Consider the following 23,142-nt stretch of genomic DNA (forward strand, 5'->3'; position numbering starts at 1 on the left):
CCCCCCCCCCCCCGCCCGCTCTGCTCCTCCACAACTCGCTGCTCCACGCGCAAAGGACTTCTCAGGAGTTAGGGTCCTGCTTCCTCGCCGCGTACTTCCTGCCTCAACAACCTGCACTGTCACTCTGCCTCCAGTCCCCATCCTACTCCAGCTCTTTAGGTGACCAGAAACTCCTCCGGTGCCCTCATCGTGGACACTTCTTATCTGTCCTCTGCAGCAACAGACACTGCTGACCGCTCCCCAATGGTGTCCCTCCTCCCCACTGATGGCCCGTCTTGGGCTCTTCAGCTCTGGACTCTCCTTTTGTCCCTCAACATCCTCCCCAAAAGGGATGTGACCCATTTTTGTGTTCACCCTCACCAGCATCTAGAAGATTCCTACATTGACGCTTGGCAGTTCAACCGTTCTGCTGAGTTGAACTGAATTCATCTTTTCTTACTCAAGCTGTCACTGCACCGATGCCTTGATTCTGTCTACAGAAGCATTCTCTGTCCCTCCGGTCAGAAGTCAGCCCTGACCTTTCCTGTCCCTCCATCCCATTGACCCCATGCTGGTTGAGCCATTGTCACCTCCCTCTTGGACCACTGCAAAAATCTCCTTGCTGGCCTCCACTAGACTGATTTTCCTAAGCCAGCACTTTCAAGATGACACTTCTCATCACCATCAGAATTCTTAACTCCTTTGGCTGATGTTCAGAACTTCCCACACCTTGGTCCTCGTCAGTCTTCCAGCCTCATTTCCTCAACCCCATTCACAAGGGTCCTAAACCAAACACTACTCTCCTCCAGCACTTCCTCTCCAGTACCACCCAGTGCACACATGCTCAAAGCAGCAGCTCAGGGACCAGCCTGCACGTCTCCTTGGCCAACATGCTACGAACTGCATCAGGTCTTCCTCGCAAAGGTACCTGGAATCTCTGTGCCTCTCCTTATCTCATTACCTCTCCACCATTAGGACATTGCATCGAACCTCTCTCACCCGCTCTTGCCTCTCCAGTTCTCTCTCATAGCAGTCAGGGTTTTTTTTAAAACGTAAGTCAGACAGACCATTCACCTCCTTAAAAAGCTGCCTGTGGCTCCCCACTGCTCTCAGAAGGAGCCCACAGCCAGGTCCCTGCTCACCTGTGCGGCCTCGCGCCACTGGCCCCGTGCTCACCATGTCCAATAGTTCACCTTCTACTTCCTCAGATGGCATCCGCTCTTTTCGGCAGCTGGGCCTTTACCGACTTTGCTCCTTTGCCTGGACTGCTCTTTCCCAGAATCCTCCTGTGGCTAACGCCTACTTGTCCCTTGAGTCTCAGTTCAAGTGCTCTCTATAAAGACCTTTCATCATCACTTCGGTGTATTTGTGAGTGTGTGTGTTTCGTGTCTGTCTGACCGAAGCCGTGCAGAAGCAGTCTGTTGGTCTGGCTCACCGGATGTAACCGGTGGCCGGCAGAGGGCCTGGCACACGGTGGTCTCGATCCAGATGCACAGATGAGTAAGACACAGTCCCTGCCCTCAACGACTTCGCTGACTGGTAAGGGGACGCACACATAACTCGTATAATACAGGGAGAGAAATGCCAAAACAGACACGTGGCAGAGGTGAGCATGACATGAGCTGGTTAAGGGAGGAATGAGAAAGAGCTTTCTGGACAGAAATAGGAACCGACAGAATGCACTGAGGAAGAGAGAGGTCAGCAAGAAGGAAGATCTCAGAGAAGCAAACAGACAAAAGCTCACCCAAGGCCATGTCGGCCAGACCCCAAGTCAGTCACCGAAGGATTTCAAGGGCGGGGAAACCTTTGGGAGTCATGTGAGAACCACCCTGGCTGCTCTGCGGGGGGGGACTGTGCACATTTTTGACCCGAGGCTCCATTCCCAGTCTGTCCCCGGGGGAGGCCCCCGGCTGCCCCTCTCTGGTCTGAGGAGCCCCAGGCGCCGCCCCGCGGCCTTCTCTCATCCGGCTGCCCAGGTGCGGGGCCCAGACCACCACAGAGCGCTTGTTTTCTTCTGATGTGTCTTTGCTGCCTCTGTAGCCTGAAACGCCGAGGGCAGAGCTGGTATCTTGGAACGCTCTGCATCCCCCTCCCGCCTCCTAACACAAAGCTGTTTAATTCTTTGTATAAGAACAGTTCTGCTTGCCAAGTGTTTAGGAATAGCTCTGCCTAGAGTCCCATAAACAGTCGATGGTGGCCATGGCCTCATGACACACGGAAACCTCACCCATGACGCTCCTGCCCACCCCATCACCGAAGCCCTCTCGGAGCTGGCGTAGTCAACGATTCTTTGGTGGGAGGCACCTGACAGGCCCGCGCACCGGAGCCAGCTGGCGAGCCGCCCTCCTGCCTGCTCAAGGACAGCGGCGGAGCCTGTGGTTCTGCCAACTGCCGGCTAGACGAAGATGGGAGACGAAGGCCAGCTGGAAAGGAGGTCAGCTGGCGGACACTGGCTTCGATCTCCTTGCTGCCTCACCTTGTCATCTGCCCAGAACAGACAGACTGGTTAGGCCTAAGAGACTCAGGTCCCTGAGCCTGACTACCGGGGGCAGCCTGAAAAGCTGAAAGCCAGGAGGGAATCCTGAGGCAAATGAGCAGGCCAACGGGAGCGAGAGGCCGAGTCCCTCTGCAAAGTGAAGCACAACCAGAAGGGGGCCCCGACTCAGAGCTCATCCAGCAGGCTGCTTCTGCCAGGGTGGGGCAAGCTCAGCCCTCCACCAAGCAGTAGACAAATGCTTTTCCAGAACAAATAGCTGTTAGCGACACATTTAGGAGGGGACTAGCGACAGCGGGTCTTCACAGGGAGAGTGCACGAATCTAGAGGCCGCACCCCCAACCCCAAGGGCCACTACCTGCTCGGGAGGTTGGCTTCAGTTCCAGACTCTCTTGATCCGTGGCATCCAGGATCTTGTACTTGCTTTTCCTCTTGGGTTTTCCTTTCTGCCTGAAAAACACAATCCCCACCGCGGCTCAAGAAGGGGCTTCTGCGTGAGACTCAGGGAGCTCAACACAGGGTCACGGCCAGACTGCAGAGCACGCCCTGTCCCGGTGGGGGCTTCCTAACAGGACTGTTTTCTGCCGTGCTTCCCAGCCCAGGGAAGGTGGCAGCTGTGGCTGGTTCTTCAAATACTCCTCACCGGTTCTGGGAGAGGAGGGCAACTATGACCGTCTGACCACAGAGTCACCACTGGCAAGGAAGCAGAGACTGGTCAAAAACGTACACGGGACGGACTGCGAGCTCCCGCTCACCACACGACAGGCCAGGAAGTCGAGGGGAAAGGTGCTTGGGGCAAGAAAAGCAACTTGACTCAGAAAGCCAGCACAACGAGGAGATGGCAGACTCCTGTCCCACAGAATCATCTTCCCCAGCCTGAGACTGGGGCTGTTTTCATGTAAGGAAGAGGGGAAGTGGGAGGAGGCTGGAGTCAAAAAGCGACTGATATCTGCAGACATCCAAGAAGGCTGTGTAACTTCGTCCTTGGTCAGCTGATCTCTGTAGGAACCTGGTCGTGTTGTTCCTGTGAATCTGAAACACAGGCATTTCTGTATGTACTTCCTTATCTCCTTTAAGTAGGTAGGTTTCAGGTAAAAAAGCAGTTTTTTGTAAATCTCAGCTGTAAGCAAAGTTCTGTCGATGGTTAGCATGCCTGTGTGCAGGGCTCAGCAGAAGTTTCTAAGCTGTAGCTCACAGCAGCAAGGGAAGGGAAGCAACGTGAGGTCAGACACGCTCTGTTTCTCCCTATTACATCAAGAGAACAAAGAACTGATGCTTGGCAGGTAGAGGGAGGAGGAAAGCATTAAACCAACAAGCTATTAATGGTGGTTGTCTTAGGCTGGTGGGAATTTAAAATTGTTTTCACTTTCTACATTTTATGAGAGGTTAAATCTCAGCTCTGCTCCTTATTCACTGTGTGTCTGTGGACAGGTGAGGCCATTTTCCTGAGCCCACAGTTCCTTAGCTGTGAGATGAGAAAAGGTGGTTATATGCATTAAAAAATATATATTACCTACAAAATATCATCCTATGCTTGGCACACAGTAATGTAGAAATCATACTTATTATTAATCATGAAAAACAAATAATAAACATTCCCATTAAATATCATAAGACTAGATAGGAAGACTCCAACCAAAAAACAAACAGAACACTTCATCCTGACTAACCGAAGCCTACAAATCCGTGAAGACATGTACACACGTGAATCCCAACTAGAAAGGAGGGCAAGAGAACTGAAAACTCATACGCTGAGTGGTGAGGCCGCTGTGGAGTCGGAACACACGCCCAGGCCCTCCCGCTCCCACCCTGGCCACGGCCACGCTTCCCAGCCTGCGAATCAGTGCGGTGACGGCCACTTGGCTGAGGGAGCGCGCTCCCGCCCTGGGGGGTGGGAGAGGGGGATGAAAGCCTTTCTTCGCCTGCCTCGGGCGGTGACGGGCAGCGAGGAACCCCAGCGCCTTCCATGTGGAAGGTGCCAGATACCTCCCTGATGAACAAATGCAAGACCGACGCGAATGCATTTCCGAGGAGAAGCCATCTTACCTCTTACAACAACAGACCACCGTCCAGGACAGGACTCCCAGGGCGACAACAACGACGAAGGAAGCAATGATAACATACAACACGCTCCACTCTGCAGAGAGAGACAAAATGGAGGGGCTGTGAAGACAGAGGCCAGGGGACGGCCCGGGCTGCCCCGGCCTTGGCAGCGGCTTGGCTCTGCGGACATGAAGGCCCCCACGGTGCCCAGGGCAGGGGAGACCTTGCAGCTGTAGGCAGCTGAAGCTTTCAGCCTCCTGCACAGTCCCTGCCGGGCCCCGGGGGCAGCGGGGCAGGCTGTCAGGAGCTTTCCCGGGGGGCCCAGTGGGCCCAGAAACCTGAGGGCTCCCACTGGGCTGCCCCGCTGAGGCTCCACAAAGCCAGGAGGCCTTGCAGCTGATCTAACTTGGGCTGCAGTGTGCGCGCGGTCGGACTTAAGCCTGGTTCTTGGTTCAGGCCCGCTGCAGAACTCTGCTCGAACCTGGAGCAGCGTGGAGGAAGGAAGTAAAAGTCCTCTGCAAACAGAAAATACACGGAGTTCTTCTCCTCGCTTGCTCATCTGCCTCGGAAACACCACCACCCACCTGCTCAACTCAGAACAACTACATTCAGCGCCAAAGCCGCTGGCACAGTGCCGAGCGGAAGACTCACCACAGTTGCTGTCTCCATCCCTCAGCTGCACCTTGATGAAATTCTCCATCCAGAAAGGGTCGCAGATACAGCGTTTGGTGAAGGAGTCACAGTGGCCATGGTCAGAACAGTTCAACTGGCACGCTGAAAGCAGCGGGAAAGGGGACAGGTGGACAGAAGTCAGGGCGGGTGCGCGTGAGGACGGGAGGCCCCCCTGCCCCGGGGACAGCTGCTGGCGGGTGCACGCCGCCTGCGGTCATGGTCACGGGCACGTCAGCCAGCTAGCTGATGTTAGCAGGGCCACCGACACAGTTCCGGCTGTCCTGCTTGCTCTGCTCCCTGTGGGCAGTTCTTAATCTTTCAGGGCCCGCAGACCCCTTCTGTGAGTCATGTAAATGCCAACATAAAATACACAGTACTACGAAGGAAAGCAATGATATGGCACATGTTTTTGAAATATTTAAGAATCTACGGTTTTAAGCTAATAATACACGTGTGTCTTTATGAAAACACGAAGTAACCAGATCTAGCAGCGGGTCGAACAGCTGCCCTAATTTTGAAGCAGTGGTGAGTAAAAGTGGCATCTCGCCGGTAGTGTGCTATGAAAGTACCTGTGATTTCTACCGCCTTAAGTCACGGGCTCTGTTACTACTACCGGGCTTTTTGCCCACCTTCATAGTACAGGGAACTAATGAATTTCAGTTGGAGGTGGTGAAAATAAAGATGTCATTTTCTTCCCATTCCAACTCCTAGCCCCTCGGACGCTCTGTCGTGGGCCCGCGGACCCCAGGGGAAGAACCCCAGCGCGGAGTTGGGAGATTTCGCGACACGGGTAGTGGAGCAAAGCAACTATGTCCGTGTTCCTCGAGCACAGGAGAGGAAGCGTGAGGACAGCGGGGCTGTGGGCACTGGGGAGGCTCTTCTTCCCAGCCGCCCCGAGTTACTCACTGACAGTATTGATTTCCAGGGCTCTGAATATCAGAAAGTCTGCTTTCTGCTTCCGCAGCTCACTCCTGAGCATCGCTGCCACCTCACGGCCTCTGAAGATCTGGTGGGGAGGCTCGTTTTGAACAAAAAATACCATCTTGGTGCTGCAGAGACACGCGACAGTGGGAATGAGCGGAAGCTACCAACAGCAGAGGCAGCTACGTTCGCTAGAGCCCCTTCTGGGGTGCCGGGCGCTGTGCCAAGTACTGGATGCCTTCTCTCCCCGCAGCAGTGGGAACGCTGTTCTGTGTCCTCTCCATCTCACAGCGGACAACACGGGCTTGGAAGGGTTAAGTAACTTGCCCAGGGTCACACAGTTCATTATGGCAGAGCCAAATCCAAACCTGAGATGTCTGATCCCAAAACCTTCACTTTCAGAAACGCCCTAAGCTGCCCCAGCTCACAAGAGGACCCACTCCAAACCAGAACTGGAAGTCAGGAAAATGGGGATTCGGTTTCACTACATCTCTGCTGTCAGCCTTTAAACAGCTAAGACTGTGGCGTGGTGCTGTTGGGTTTGTGTCTAGGTTACCTGTAAGACAACCCATAACACTGAGAAATGCAGATTGTCGGACAGCATCAAAGCGTTATCCAGGGGCACCTGGGTGGCTCAGCCGTTAAGCGTCTGCCTTCGGCTCAGGTCATGATCCCGGGGTCCTGGGATCGAGCCCCTTGTCCGGCTCCCTGCTCAGCGGGGAGTCTGCTTCTCCTGCTCCCTCTGCCCCTCCCCCCGCTTGTGCTCTCTCCCTCTTGTTCTCTCTCTCAAATAAATAAATAAAATCTTAAAGAAAAAAGCATAATCCACAGAGCAACACAGCCAAATGATCCTTACTACAACAGCAACGGGAAGGACCCTACGCAGTGGTGTGGCTGGTGCAAGACCATGCTACCCCATGTCCAGAACCTGTTTGCTTTTCCGTCAGTTGCTGTCCAAGGCAGCCCGTGTTTAGCTCACGTTTATATGGGCACCAAGTCTGTTCTCTATGCCTTGGCCTTCATTTCAGGGAATCCACCTGACTGCACGTGACTCTCACAGCCAAAGCTTTGCAATCAGTGGGTCACACTGGGTTGTAGGTGTGTCCAAGATAGTGATCCCCTTGGCACACAGGGTGGCTACTAGGACCCGGAGGCCCTGGATCAGTTCGTTCCAGGAAGCAGCCTCATCAGTTTATCCCAAAGTGTCACACACATGGCATCATTTCCTATGTGTGGCATGACATAAAAGGTTGGGAAGCACTGTCATGAAAAGACTTTCTACAAGTCTGCTGCATGGTGAGACTAACAGTGCAGTATTATAAATTCCAGAATGAAGAAACAAACCTTTGCCATAGAAGATCTGTGGTCCACTTCTCATTCTCCCAGTTACCTAATCCATGCTGATAGTTTCAATTTCTCTCTATACCAGTAACCCTCAAATCTTCACCTCTTCTCGCCTCGTCTCTCCCGAATGACCCCATCTACTTCCACAAAACTTGCTAGAATATCCACCCCATATCTCTCCTACGCACCTCCAATCCTAACCACCAACTGAGCGCTCTCTATGTGGTAGGGACTATATAAACATTCTCTTACTTTATTCTCAGTAATAATCCTATAAAAGGGCACAAGCATTTTTGCAAGTGGCAGGCCAGGTTCAGAGAGGGGTAGTACCTTGCTCATCGTCCCACAGCTGACACTGATGGGTTTGTTTGGTGTCAGCCCTGTGCTCTTTCCCATTGTCATATACTCACTCCCTCCATGCCTGTCCTCCTCCTGAATTCAACTAGGTCCATCAGTCCAAGCCAGAAACCCAGAGCCACTGTGATGCTTTTCTCTTGCTCCTGCATCCTCTTCCAGATGCAGTGAGAGCAAATGTGCTAGCAAACCCTTCCGAGACCCTTCCAGCAGCACGCCCACCAGCGAATTAGCATTGCGTCTGCCCTGACCCCCACCAGCTCGGGTCAGTCCAAGCAGCCACTCGCCCTGCTCCTACTCCCAGGCAGCTAGCAGAGCTTACAAAGTCCTAATCCTCACGCTCTGACCCACTGAGCCCTGTCTGCATGTCAGACTCGCTAGAGAGCTTTGAGATTTCAGGTGCCCAGATCTCACTCCAGACCAATGGAATCCTAATCTCTGGGGGTGAGGCGCAGCTAACGGAAGACTCATAAAAACTCCAGGTGGTTGTATCGTGTAGCTAGAGTTGGAAACCACCACTCTAATCTCATGTCTCTAACCTTGGCTGAGACCTCAATACCGCTCAAAGCCAACACCCTTTTCTGGAGCTGCTGTTCCCAACCTTTACCATTTTCCTCAGGCTACCCACCTCCTTCCCACCTCCTCAGAGCAGATGGCCTTGCCTTCAGTTTCAGAGACAAAACCCAGCACACTGGTACCAACGCTCTCGAATGCCATCCTGTCTACCTCTAAAATCCACCATCATAGCACATCTTCCTGCCCTTGTTCCATCGCAGAGGAAGTGGTGCTCCCGCCCCGCCCGCGGCCACTCCCCTGGACCAGCCCACATGTGGAACCCACCTCCCCAGCCTCCACCTCCTACTTTTCCTCTGCACCTTCCCTCAGTCTATAAGAGTGCTCAAGTATTTCCTGTCTTTAAAAGGTGTTCTTTCGATCTCCCATCTTATTTTCAGCAGCAACCTCATTATATTTACTATCTCTGTATCCTCCAACCGTGACATCAATCTGCCCTCTGTCCCCAACATCGAAGTAAAATGCTCTCACTGTAGTTCTAATGATCTCCTAATCACAAAGCCAAAAGCCTGTTTTATTGTCCTCACCATCCTCTTCCTCTGTGGCATCTGAATCCTTTGGCAGCGCCCAACTGCCAGCTGCCCCCCAACTACCAGCAGACCACAGCCACCTGCTTCTCCTCCCTCTTCTCTACTATTGGTTCCTAGTTTCCCCTCCTGGCTCTTCTTTCCGCACCTCCTCCTCAAACACGGGTTCTCTGGAGCGCTGGACACTCCCCCCGCGTGACTCATCTGTCCTCATGGCTTCGATTCCTGCCTGTATGCACTGACTCCCTATCTCTGGCTTTTTTTCCCTGCCCCAAGTTCCAGCCCATACGTGCCACTGTCTGATGAAATCTCTCTCCACGTCACCTATGAGACACCCTAAATTCAACAGCCAAAACTGAATTCATTATCTTTTCTTGAAACTGGTTCCTTCTGTATCCCTAACTTCAGTTAATGGCATCTGCCACCTATCCAGGCATCCAAACCTAAAGCCTTGTGTTTGATGCTTCATTCACCTTTATTCCCAAAGGATCGCCAAGTCCTTCTGATTTTCCTCTGTTTTCTTTTCATTTCTTCTCTTTTGTCATTCCATTGCCACTACCTTAACTTACGTTTTATTACCTTTTTACTAGACTAGTTCTAGGCTCCCCAGTCTCCCGTCTTTCTCTATTTTGGTTTAGCCTCCACACTACTGGTCTTAAAACGAAATAAAAACCAAATTTCCTTGCTTCAAAAACAAAACAAAAACTTCACACATATAAAACCACCTAACTTGAGTCCTCCCCTTCCCAAACTATAAAAACTAAAAACTCCTTGGCTTGCATATGACTGTTCCCCATCTATAAAGCCAGTCTTATCTCCCACCTTGTCTTGGGGCCTAGGAAGTGCTCTGAACCCAAGGACTTCTTCCAGAGGACTCTGTATTTTCACACCACAGGACCATGGCTCATGCTATTCCCCTATTATGAATTTCCTCCTAGTCTTTCTGTGTTCGCTCAGTGGAAAATCTTTGGACCACATCCTGCCCCCACTCCTCTGGAAGAATTAATCAGCCTTGCCCGTGTCTCCGTGATAATCACACAGTCTGTCATATCCTCCCTGTATTGATGTTATATGTCTGTGCTGATTGTCTTCCCTACTAGACGATGGCCTTCAAACATAATGGACCTCTTCTGACCTGGTGCCCTGGTACCCTGCTACAATATCTAGTACTGAGTATGTGACCTGTGCTAGAAGAGAAAAGTTCAGTAAAGAAATGGAAACCATAAGCAGTTCTTGGTCAGAGAGCCCACCCTTCTCTGTCTACCCACACGATTTCTCAGCTCAATCAGGAAGCCCAGGGGGCCCCTGATCTTGCCTTTTCTCCCCCGTTCGTTGCCCAGCTACCTCTGCTCCGTGTACGGCTGAATCTTTTGCACAAGGATGTCGGAGTCCAGCACGCCCAGGAGGACCCCGATCTGGCGGATGAACATCCCCTTCAGCCTCTCAGTTAGCTGACTCACGCTGACATCCAAGATGATCTCCACCAGGTTGTTCTTCCTGGGATCTGGAAAGCACGGGGGTCAGTCATGGTTTCGGAAGGAGGAGAGTGAACACGGACCTGCCACTGTGCACCCGTTCTGGCACGGGAGAGAAAGCAGTGAGCGCATTCGGGAATGCAACCGACCTCCTGCGAATGGAGAGGGACTGTAGTGAACTGCTACCAATGCAATCTGGGGCTGGTGTGGAGAACTCGATACCAACCTGACAACTACCACCTGTGTGCTGGGGATCGGGCCGTAGCAGGAAGGCAAGGGGTTTGGTGAAGGGAGTGGGGAAGAAGAACGCTTCGAGGTCTGTTCTAAAAGCTTCTGCGCTGGGGCGCCTGGGTGGCTCAGCTGGTTAAGCGTCCGTCTTGGCTTCTGCTCAGGTCATGATCTCAAGCCCTGAATCAGGCTCCCCACTCATCGGGGAATCTGCATTAAAGGTTCTCACCCTCTGCCCCTCCCCCCAACTCTCTCTCAAATAAATAAAATCTTTAATAATAATAATAATAAAAGCTTCTGCCCAGTTGGCTTTGCTAAGCTCTCCAGGCCGAGTGGGGGTAGCTACAATCTCTCTGAGGCACACCTGATTTTCAGTGACCTGCTGTGCCTGTCTACAACAACGGGAGCAAAAATGTCCATCTCAACAATCTTATTGATAATGGAAATGCATCAGCCCTACAAGTCTGAAGACAGTAAACACACAAAAAATTCCAGGTGGTCAAGAAACAAGGGCTTCCCTAGAGCAGTATCAGAGCTGCGCGATGTTTCTTTAACTCTAGAGCTGGGAGACCACTGTCCTTCCTTTCTGATTGTGTCCTAGAGACTGCTCTGCGCTTGGAAGTTAAAAGTGATTATTCAGAATACTTCATTCCCATAATCGGATGCGCCATTTGCCTGTTCTGATGTATCATTTACATAATTAGTAGACTATCTGTGATCTGATTTTAAACACAGAAGAGACTTTACAGCATCTTGGCTGTTGTCCTTCACAGAGGTAGGACAAGGACTAGAAGACCTGCCAAGATCCCTTCCCATCTAAGACATCTGTCCATGAGCTTGGCCTATATAACAAAGAGGAGATTTAAAGTTAATGCCTTCTCATCAGATGCTCAGGAATTTATAAAGCTCTACCCTACCTCACACTCACTTCTTCCCTAATACCAAATCAGCCTCAAAGAAAATAAAAACACAGTTCTATTTAAGAAAGAAATTTTATTTCTGCAAATCTGAAAAATGTAAAGGACACCAGTTACTTTACCTTCCCTGGGTTGTCAGATAAAGCCTGAGGCTCAACTTATAAAAATAAATTGTTTTCTGCAGCTGGGTGGTGATGAGACATCATGACTCAAGTTATTCCAGTGCTCAGATTCCCGAAGCACCCAGGACCCTCTCTCATCCGTCACAGGGAGAGGAGGGGAGTGCTGGACCAGGGGCACGAGGGCCTGGCTCTGACACAACTGCTGTGTGACGCTGAGCAAGCCCTGCCCTCTCTGAGTCTCACTTTCTCCACCAGAGATGAGTGGGGAGGAGGGATACTGTTGAAACAGAGTCTCCAAGGATTTTTCAGCTCGGGGTTTCTAGAGTGTTTAGAAGCTGGCTTTGCCACCTGTCTCCATCCTCGCTGGGGGGAAGGGGTCCCAGGACTGAGGTCCTGCGGGGCTAACCCAGCACTCCCAGCCAATCCCAGTGCTAGATGGACTCACCAGGCTTCACCTCCACGGTGGTCCGATCCATGTCACTCTCCCCCTTCGCATCAGTCACGTGCAGGTGAAATGTGTAGGTGCCCTCGACCAGGTTGGAAAGAAGGAGGATCGGGTGGTGGTCAGAGTGATTAAGCACCTCCTGTGGGGTTTGAACAACATGGCTACACTGCAGGGCAAAACCACACTCCTGTGCGGTTGGGTGCTGCTTCTGTTTTAACTAAGCCCCCTCTGGGCAGCTCCTGCTTTGTACCAGCTCTGCAGCCCAGAGCTGGAAGATTAGGGCAGAGGAGCACATTCTGTGCCACCCTAGCCTGCAGAGCAATGCTACGCAAGTATTTAGGTTCCCCGAGTTTCAGAGGGCAATCCAGGTTTGACACAGAGACCCCTCATTAAAACGGATCCTGGAATGTTTGGCTCAGCTGCCTCTCCCCATCTCCCCAACGTGACCCTGTGTAGCTCTCCAGTTCCTGGCACTCACCCCTGCCGCTGGGCTCCCCTCATCTCGGGTCCAGAGGTAGCTGACGATTCCCTTGTCATCTGAGGACTTGGAGCCGTCCAGCTCTGCTGTGTCCGTGGGCAAGGTAATCACCACATTCCCAGTTATCTTGGCTATAGGTGGTTTGTTCATTTCTAACCAAAGAGATATCAATGAAATAACATTCTGGAAAAGAAAGAATGCTTCTTCATGATGCTTAGGGGGAAATTAACATCAAAAGCATCTGAAATGGAGAACTGTTGTGAGCACCTATCCATGCCACAGCACCTAACAGTATGGGGTGGGGGGCTGACAATAAACCAACTTTTAATTAGTTGGGGGTTAGGACCCAGTGAAGACGAGGCTTCAGTTGCCCTCTCTCCATGCTAAATAAAACCCCGCCTGGACCAGGAAGCTCCTGATTTACAGCGTAGACTTTAGGCCACCAGTGCCCTAGGCCCTGAGGCTCCAGTCCCACCCAGAGAGATGTTCTTCTGACATCATTCAGCAGAAAGGGCAGAGTCTTCTCCTGGGTCCTCCTAGCAGCCTCCCTGGAAGGATGCCATGTCTCTCCTTGGGAAGCAGGTGATGACTGGAGACAGAAACCCAACTGAGCTAAAAAGCCTTAGACTTTAGGTTTCAAGCAGCTGATACCACAAATTCTCTTCAAAATATCGCCTAAAAATGTTATCTTTTCAATATCTTCTTGTACTCCTTCCTTAATGCTCTAACAGAGAAAAAGGAAAAAGAGACCTCTCTTCTTCCGGGCCCCACCTGCGGCTTTGCTTACTCAGGTGTGCAATCTCTATTCGCTGAGCACAGGACACCCCAGCTGGAGTCACCTGTGCGTCTCCCGTCTGCTTACAGCCCTCCCCCAAGGCCACCACTGGTCCCAGGCCTGCAAACCACAGCAAGCCCATCGACCCCTGTCTCAAGCAGGCGTCAGCAGGCTCACAGACGAACAGAGGAAACCACAGAGCAGGACAGTCATTCTAAGGCCTGACAGCAGGTGTCACTGCAGCCAGCAGGAGAGCCACAGAAACCCCAGGGCTTAGCAGCAGAGAGGCAAAATAAAAATGCACAGGAAAAAAACGAAATTCTTTCCCTATTCAATTGAGAAGGTGGGGGGGGGACGAGAAGTTAAAATTCACCTTGCGGTCACTTCCAATTAAAGGTTGTTTTAGAAAAGCACATAACAGCTGCCCTTCCCCCCAACTTGCCCCTGACCCCCTGTCTCTGATCAATTTCTGCAGCCAAAAAAAAGATGCCCAGTTCCTCAGGTATCTGACCCAGAGGCTGCACCAACCCAAGGCAGGGAGGTACCTTCTTTGACAATGACATTCACAGAACTCTGGCTTTGCAGGTTCCTCTCATCTTTGACAGTCAAGGTGAACACGTAGGTTCCTACTTGTAGCCCTGTCACGGTGGCGACACTGCTGTTAGCATTCTCAAGCTGCACGCCATCGGGTCCCCTGGACAAAGACAGAAACCAGAGGGTGGAGTTGTACCTGTCTGCTGCTCTCTCGTCCCTGACTCAGCAGGAGCAGACCATTATTGCCTCAGCTGAGACACGAACTATTGTTTCCCAGACCTTGAGAGGGCATGTTTAAAAATAGTCCATTTGGACAGAGTGTCACTTGGCCCCAAAATACAGGCTACCCTGCTGATCAGAAAATTCCATTTGCCAGCTTTCAAACACGTCTAGCTTTATCCTTTCTATGAGTTTCTAGAACATTCAAACTCTTTGCTGTTCCAGTTTGTAAAAGGAAGAAAGTGCTCTGAGCAGGTCTCTGATCAAAAGAATGATTTCAGAGTGATGTTTCTGGAAAGCATTTCTGGCCCAGTAGTTGGTTCAGCTCTTGCCAGCAAAGAAGCAAGATGCGTTTCTTAATCACATGCCAAACTCCCTCCTACTGAAAAGTCAAGGAAAGGAAATGGGCCAAGGCTGCAGAAGAACTCTCAGCAAAACCATCCTCTTCTTAGCAGCTCTAAAGCCAAGCTCCCTGCAGCTCCTGGACAGGGGCCACAGAGGGCTCCGGAACCCTGCAGCCTTCTCCCTCCCCTGCAGCCTCACACAGCGGCTGCAGCTGGGGAGTGAGCTCTGTGCCAACATCCAGGCACAGCCCTGCACATTCCAGAGAGTCCTTCTGCTCCAGGAGCAGAATGCCCCAGAGTTTTCCTTAAAATTATAGGATGACCAGAGAAATCTGCAGTCTCCCATGTTTTGCTTTGTTTTGCTTTTTAAACCTTTAATCTCTGGCCCTAGTCGTCTCTCCCGAAGTAGATTCTCCTCCCAAAAGCTAAGCTCAGCACTCCTTCAGCTGTAGGCACTAGTAAAACCTGGCTGAAGGTTTATCAGCTGTGTCTTCAACAAACGGTTATAACTGAAGCACACTGGGCTGAGGAAGACTTGGTTCTCCACAAGAGACAAGAGCCGAGGCAGAAGAATTTCTAGAATCCAACTCACCAATCATAAATCAAGCGGTTTCTATAGTCAGCTTATAGCCCCTTCCCACCCATTTCTAATGCCCTAGTCCGAAAACGAAAGCAAAAAGCCCCATGTGCCCGGTGGCTGCTACCTTTGGAAACTAAGAATGCTTTTAACTCTTCCTTAGAATTCTTTTGCTTCGCATGGGATCCTGCATACAATCTGAGTTCCATTTGTTATGGTTTAAAGGAGCTGAAAGGAGTTGTGAGAACCAGAAATGGTTCGATTAGGTAATTCCAGTTTAATTCGTATTATTTTGGTTAGTGCCTTTGGCCTCTCACTAACATAATTGGTAAATGGTGTCTTTAAGGAAACAATAACAGAGCAATGCTTTCATTGTGCAGATGAATTTTCCATTCTCTGTAATAGCTGCTCTGCCCCATCCCCACTGCCAGCCTTACCCAGTTAATTTTGAGCAACGCTATTTTTCTGCTTCATTACCCCTTCCATCCTGCCTCTCAAGTGTAATTAAACTGTGCGTTTCGGGAGATGGATTGTACCTGTAAAAGCACCAGGACCACAAAGAACTACCTGGAGACTAGCTGACGGCAAGCATTCTTCTTTCTCTTACAATTATTTTATATCATTTCCTTAGAGTTGAAGTCTAGGATTGCTAACGTTTCTTTCTCAGTCATCCCCCTTGGACGAGCCAGTAAGAGCTAGTAAACTCTTAGAAGTAAGTGACACCTTGCTTCCAAAGGTCTGGAGACGTTGCCTCAGTAAGAGGTTTGCGTCAGTACTCACTGTGTCTTCTCCCAGAGATAGGAGATAATTTTCTGATCATCAGAGCTTTTGCTGCCATCCAGGGTTGTGCTGTCCACGGGAAGGGTCAGCTCTTTATCTGGGCCTGCATCTGCCTGTGGAGGCTTGTTGTTTTCTAGAAGACAGAGACACAGAGGTCAAAAGCAGGCAGTTCAGCTGGGAAAGGAGAGGAGCTAACTGGGACATATGTTCTGGAAGCCATGAGAACTCTGCCTTTCTGTCCACAAAACTAGTAGAGACTGTGGGTCAGGGAGCTCACAATGAAGAATGTAAGACTGAAATCCTTTTACAAGAACACGGCAGAACACAATGCAGTTGTAGCGCTGTGGTAAATTCGACACGTGATGCTACAGGTGTTCAAAAGAGAGGGTCTGAGTGATAAGGTAGGGCTTTCTTGAGGAAGTGGGCTTTAAGATGTCCCTTAAAGGCCATGAGAGGACTCGGGATAACAGAGACTCTGTCTGCTATGTTCCCTTGAAGGCACAATAACCAGCCACAGGCAAGGCCACGGTTGAGGTTGTGAAGTCCTCTCTCTCTCTAGCTCTGAGGAAAGCACTCAGAATGGACAACCAAAGTTGCCAGGGGCCCGTGGACTGCTGCCCCCCACGCCACCATCGTATAGCTCAGAACCCAAACCCTCTTCCCCCACAGGGTGCAAAGGGCCAGCCAACAGACGGGCGTGCACGATAAGGCTGGAACTTACCAGGCTGCACAATAACCGTCACTTGGGCAGTGGCCTGCTGTCCTATAGTGTCGGTCACTGTGAGCTGGTACGTGTAGTCTCCTTCTTGCATGGCAGAGAGCTGCAGGGTTGGGGTTCTAACACCCTGCATGTATAAACAGAGACAAGTGGAAAAGCAGACTCCCAGAATCACAACGTCATACAAGTCCTATTCCAGTCTAAAGGATGCACCTCGTTTTCTAAACCTGGTGAGTGCGGCATCAGACACTGCGGGACATCCTGTTAAAAGCAGAAGGTTCCCCTTTCAACGGAACAACCTTCCCAGATAGCAGCAGTTTCAGATAAAGTCAGAGTTCTCGCACGGGAGGGGAGTGGAGGAAAATGTGCAGAGATAACCAAGTTCAGTCTTTAGGACCCAAGCCAGAAAGGCCAGGAGCGTAGAACAAAAGAACACACTTTTGAAACCATGTTCTTCCTGCTGAGGCCACGCAGTGATCTTAGCACAGCTGCCTCAGGGGTGCGTGGCAGCAACCACAGATGCTACGTAGCGCCACACTGTCCCCGTGCCGCTCTGTGCGGATCCTGGAGCAGCCGAGACCCCGAACATGGGATCTAAACAAAAGCCAGGTGAAATGTGTGCCTTAAGTCATGCCTCCAATTTGGAAACACAGAGTGTCAGAATGAACATTATACACAATTTAGGGCAAACTTCCAAGGCAGGAACTTCCTCTAGAACAGTGGGCAAAACTTGGCAGCCTCTGGGCTGAATCCAGCTTGCAGACATTTTGTTTGGCCTGCAGTGTCTTAAAAGCTGGAAATTTTCTTTTTTTTGAAGATTTTATTTTTAAGTAATCGCTACCCAGCGTGGGGCTCAAACTCACAACGCTGAGCTCAAGAGTCACACGCTCCACTGATGAGTCATCCAGGTGCCCCAAAAGTCGGACATTTTCACATACAGTCTAGATTTCTGTTCTGTCTTGAAAAGCCGGCCTCTCTAGGAATACTGGGACCCCGCTGCCATGTGGCAACACCAGCTGGACCTGAGGCGCAGCTGACGCTTCAGTCGGGGATGCTGTCTGGTTTGCCACAGGCCCTAGTCAGTTTTATTTACTTATGTTACCTGCCTGGTGACGGATCTAGTCTCCTAAATATCTCCAGAGAGGAGATGCTCACCATCTAACCAGGTGGGCGACTCCAATTTGTAACAGAGCTCATTAAGATCTGCACCCTTGTATCATGATTTCAGGGTCATGAGATCGAGCCCCACGTCAGGCTCCACGCTGAGTGTGGAGCCTGCTTGAGAGTCTCTCTCTCCCTCTGCCCCTCCTCCCCACTCCCCTCCCAACCCGCTCACATGATGCTCTCTCTCTTAAAAAAAAAAATCATGGGCACCCTTGTGGCCTCAGAGTAGTCTGGCTCTCTGGAACCATCCTAGAATAGCTCCCCTTTCTCATACGGCCTTTTCCTTTAATACTAAACATTAAAGACAAAGGTTTTGGTAATGTGTTCCTTAAAGGCCCCTCAAATTTTCTTGGTTGTTTTTTTTTTTTAACTCCAATGTTCAACGTTCTATATAAATCTCACTTTGGTCATTAAAATGGGAGCAAAAATAAGCCTTGTAAGGGCACCCCAGTCCAGCAGCTGTGATTCTCCTGGGCAAGGAAAGACAGAAGCCACTCCCTCCTACCTGCATCTCCACCACCTTCCCCTTGCTGCTGGGGCTGAGTGACCACTCATAGCTGGTGACGCCATGGTCGTCAGTGCTCTGGTTCCCAAAGAGGGTGATGGAGTTCTGGGGCAGGGTGATCACTTGGTTGGGGCCCGCGTTGGCCACAGGGGGATAATCCACTGCTTTGTTCACGGTCAGGCTCGCAGTGGTAGAGCTGGTGGCTCCGTCAGAGTCTACGACAGTCAAGCTAGCAGGCGGAGAGAGGAGTGCGATCAGGGAGGGCTGGGGAAGAGGAGTCAGTCTGAGAGGACTGAGAAATACCAAGGCAGCAGGGGTACCAAATGGTAACCAATTCTTCACCCTTTCTTCTTGGAAAGGCAGACTACTAGGAAATGCTCACCCTGACTGAGTGCCAGGCACTGTTCCAGTGCTTCCTATCTCACGATATCTCACAACAGCTCTACAAAGCACGCTCCTCACTTTACTCCTTACGTATGCAAGGAGACGGAGGCACAGAGAGGTAACTTGCCCAAGCTCGAGGGGGGTCAGAATGTGAATCCAGGCACTATGTCGCCAGCACCGTTCTGCTCTGCCACCTGCACGGCTCTGTGAGCTGGGACCTTCACAGGCACTGTCTGACCTGACCCTCCCAACAACTGTATGAAGTAGGCGTCATCCACCTCCCTGTCCCGGAAGCTGAGAGAGGCTACGTCACCTGCCTGGGGCTACACAGCGAGCCAAGATGTAAGCCCAGTTCTCGGACTCCAAAGCCCAGAAACCAAGTTTTAAGAATAGATAGTCCCCGGCCCCTACAGCTGTGGAGTTCAAAGGCACCCCCCTAAATCGAGCAAGCTCTGACTGTAGCCTGCTCTCCTCCTGTCATCCTGCCTCAGCCATGCACACGTTGCAAGAAGGGACGTCCTGGGCAGACAGCCTCTGGGATGGACCAGGAGGGCTGGCTCCGGTAAGACAGGAGCCCGAGATGCAAATGAATTCTCCTACGCAACAGCCCCACAGTTTGTGCCAGTGTGAAACAGGATTTGCAAGAGGAAAAAAAAATGTTCATTTATAAGAGCAGGCTTTTACCTAAATGATGCCTTCCAGCTGAACAGCCTAAAGCTTCTCTTGCCACCTCAAAATGTGAGCGTAAGCAAGCAAGGAGGTTTGGGTTCCTTCCATTTTGCTGACAGAAAGAGGAAAAGCATAGAAAAGACATGTCGTTTGTTTAAATCTCTCCACCAGCCACAGACAGAGCCGGACATCTGTGGGGCTGCCTCCCACAGTCTCACCTTTTACCTAGGGTCTGAAGGACATCTGGGGGATTTGGGCCTTTAGAAAAAGAGCACAAAAACATCAGACACACAGACATGTGCAAATCAGCAAACATCTGAAGAAGAAAAATCCACAGAAGTTTTCCTCTTTTTCCAGTTTCCCTGTTGTTTTCACAGTTTGTTTTTGTTTTTTTAACATATCCTATTTGTCTCCTACTTCGGAGCAAAAGCAAATTATAGACGAATGGCAAGATGTCAGCCGCCCGTTCACTCTTCCACCTCAAACAGACCCGGGCTTGCCTGCAAGAATCCTGGCCCCGATGAGCAGCTGACCATAGGGCTGGGGAAAGAGGCCAGCGCCATGTCAAAGGAGGGGAGAAGGAAAAGTGAGTTGAACCAAACAGACTGGATCTTAATGCTAATCAAATCCAGTCCCATCATTTCATAAACGGAAACTGACAGAAAAAGAGAATCACCCCCAATACCGCATCCACGCAAACACTATGATTAAAAGTGCAGACTCAAGTCATGCTGCCTGTGTGACCTTGGGCAAGTTACTTAACCTCTCTGTGCCTAAATTTCCTAATCTACAAAATAATAGTGATTATAATACCCGCTATAAGGATTAAATTAGCTACTGTATGCACAGACCTCAGAACGGTACTAAACACATAACAGATGTTCAAGAAACAGGAGCTACTCTTGTTACTTTTTTAAAAAGGATCAACCTGACCCAAGCTAAATTTCATTAATGCCAGAACTCCTATATAAGAAATTGAAGGGAAAAACCAACTCATGTTTCCATTCTAAGCCAATGAGAAGACTTTAACCTTGTGGAATGGCAGCTGCCTTTCATCTGAAGTCTTAAGTCGATGAGAGTGCTGCTAAGTCATATTTATTTACATGGCAGGTGCTGTGCTAGGACCTTTGTCACTGTGCCTCTGGTAGTGTCAACACCTGGTTAATCGCAGATCCAGTGGGGAAGACAGACCCCCCACGAAGAAACCGCTGCACCACAGAGTCACTGGGTACAACAGTCTGGAGACAGACATATCCCCGCCTCTCGGAGGGACCTCAGGAGGGTCTACTCTGCCTCACAGAAAACTGAGTAGGTCCTTAAGGATGGGCAGAACTCCCACAGACTGAGAAGAGCATTCAAGGACGCATGAACAAAATACGTAAGGTCAGGTCGAGTGGAACAGAAAGAGCCTGGACTTGTTAGAGAATCTGCGCCTTGGTTCTAGCTGAAATGTGTGACCTCAGAGAAGTTAGTAAATACACTGAGCCTCATTTTCCTCAGATGTAAACTGAGTCTAGTATCATGTACGTATGGTGTTTGTACGATACTCACAGACAAGTGCTCTGTAACAGACAAGGAATGTTGCAAACCTAAAGAGTGTTACTCTAGAGTCAGCCTCACACTCTTACTAATCACATCCTAGAATGTCGCCACGAGTTCCCAGGACTATCTTTGAATCAAATTCTCTGAAACACCCCAACAGAGAAAGATCCCACAAATCATACTGAAATAAACCACTAGTCCAAAGTAAAGATTTTGAGATCTTGGAAGTTGAGGAAGCATTTACCAAAGGGAAGAGACAAGATGGGAATGGGTTCCTTCTAGATTTTTCCTGAGAAAAGGCACAGGAAGATGGGCCCTTTCACTTAATGACAGAAATCCTAAAAAAAGGTTTGGAGACCTGCCAGGCGCAGCTTTGGGAATGGTGAACTGTGGTGGGTCCTGATCTACTATGCAAGGACCGTTGCCCTAGAAACTTCTCACTGTTGTGACCACAACCACCAATAGGACTCAGAGAACTAATGGAACTAAAGACTCTATCACCAACCAAATCTACAATGACTGTGGTATCTGTCGGAGTTACTCCTAGAAGAATGTAAAACCCACAAGGGAAAAACATGGCCTAAGGGAGACTTGAAGGGTCCTAATTTACCTGAAAGTGTAGTTCCCAGGGACGAGCTTACTTAGTTTTAATATGGCCGTGTCTTCAGAAATCTTCTCTTCTCTCAGAGGTCCCTTAAGTTCCTCCCAATGGTATTGGACGATTTTATCATCATCAGTGCTTTCTTGACCATAAAGAAACATCAGTTACAACACGAGAGTGCTGGGTCTCAGCACTTACCCAGCTTACACAAACCAGGGCAACTACCCAGAGATGTGAGGCTAGGAAAACTTCATGAAATGACAGACTATCTCTCCAGAGTGTTTCTTCCCTAGGAATATTGGGTCATTCTGCCTCTCTATGAATATTCCACTGCGTAGTTTTCCAAGGACTCCAACACAGGTAACCTCTGGTTAAAATGCTACTGTATGAAAAAAGGAAAATCAAAAATTCTTAAACACATGAAAAGATACTCAACCTCACTAAAAATAAAAGAAACGCAAATTTAAATTACACTTCAGATACTATTTTTTTAACCTACCTGATTGGTGAGACCAAAGTTTCATAACACACGCTACGGGTCAAGGTGCAGAGCAAACGCTCTCCTGGGTCACTGTGGAAGCATACGGTGATACTCTCTACATAAAGAGCAATCTAGCAAAAGTTGCCTTTGCCCCTGCAGTTCCTCTCTGAGGACTTTATCCTACCGACATATCACCCATGTGTTAAATGTCACGCTTACAAGATTATTCACGGCAACATTCTTGGTAGCAGCAAAAGACCAAAAATTATGTAAATAGTCATCAATAGGGACTGACTGAAAACAAGTACACAGCCGTACGATGACACTACACAGCCATTTAATGGAAAGCTACGTAATTCTTAAGAGAAAAAAAAATGAAGAACTATTTCACGTACGGATTCAGAAAAATTCTTCAACATAGAGAAACAAGCATTGTATGTAACTGTGTACGCTGTGTTATCGTAAAGACTGTATATGTATTTTCTTACATATGCACAGAATGTCTCTAGAAAGAAACAAAATAATACCATTGACTGTCTGGAGGACGACTGGACAGCTGGGAGATGGGGTCGTAGTGATTCTCACACTATTGAACTTTGACCTATTCAACAATAGACAGTAAAATGGGGCTACGTGAACCCTTTCTACCACTCTTACAAGAGCGTCTTCCTGCTCTCTTCCCTCTTGGCTTGCTATTCTTCTACCCTCCTCCTCTTGCCAGTCCCATCTACATGAAATGTTTCACCCTGTTAGCAATTCCTCTGCTAGAGCAGTGACTGCCTCGGCCATAAAAACGGCTGCTGGTGGCAAGACAATCAGGGAGGCAGGGCCTTACTAGGCCTCCCAGGGGACCAAGCAAATACTGCTGAGATGACAGGCCTGAAACCCCCTGACACATAGCCGGGATCAGTGGCAAAGACCCAGGAGTCTTCTCATGTCACCCATCGGGGGACACTACTCTGAAGGGTAAAATGTCCACGAGCCCGGTCAGGGCATGGAGCATGTCCTGTGAGTCTCTCCGGGACGAGGCCGACAAGAATCTTATCAGGCAGTGTGTGCTGGGACAGCTCCCAGATAAGACCCTCTGTTACTTATCTGCTATGAGAGGAGGAGCTTTGTTTCCATAACTGAGAATGGTGACCTAAGCAAATCTGAAAACCAGCAAGTTTCATACAAAATAATGCTAAATACCTCATAATCCCAGTTTCTTACCATCTCAAAAGAGCAGAAATATTACTTCCAACAAGCCACATGGGGATTTTAAATAAGGCCTGTCT

The 23,142-nt window shown here is 49.9% G+C and overlaps 1 protein-coding gene across 5 annotated transcripts in view; it reads right to left on the minus strand.

Annotated features, from left to right (window-relative positions):
- KIAA0319L (KIAA0319 like) overlaps nt 1-23,142 on the minus strand; it is an 88,822-nt gene that overhangs the window by 3,718 nt on the left and 61,962 nt on the right. For all 5 annotated transcript variants that reach the window (XM_040619242.1, XM_040619244.1, XM_040619243.1 and 2 more), the window contains 12 exons: nt 21,394-21,526; nt 18,189-18,417; nt 16,523-16,646; nt 15,802-15,934; nt 13,893-14,041; nt 12,573-12,724; nt 12,095-12,233; nt 10,252-10,411; nt 6,095-6,237; nt 5,168-5,290; nt 4,520-4,610; nt 2,832-2,923 (listed from right to left, as the gene is read on the minus strand). In XM_040619242.1, the coding sequence (XP_040475176.1) occupies nt 2,832-2,923; nt 4,520-4,610; nt 5,168-5,290; nt 6,095-6,237; nt 10,252-10,411; nt 12,095-12,233; nt 12,573-12,724; nt 13,893-14,041; nt 15,802-15,934; nt 16,523-16,646; nt 18,189-18,417; nt 21,394-21,526 (1,668 nt within the window). The remainder of the gene's footprint in view (nt 1-2,831; nt 2,924-4,519; nt 4,611-5,167; nt 5,291-6,094; nt 6,238-10,251; nt 10,412-12,094; nt 12,234-12,572; nt 12,725-13,892; nt 14,042-15,801; nt 15,935-16,522; nt 16,647-18,188; nt 18,418-21,393; nt 21,527-23,142) is intronic.

The sequence above is a fragment of the Ursus maritimus genome, unplaced genomic scaffold, assembly GCF_017311325.1.
Source record: "Ursus maritimus isolate PB19 unplaced genomic scaffold, ASM1731132v1 scaffold_32, whole genome shotgun sequence".
In the NCBI taxonomy this organism is placed as follows: Eukaryota; Metazoa; Chordata; class Mammalia; order Carnivora; family Ursidae; genus Ursus; species Ursus maritimus.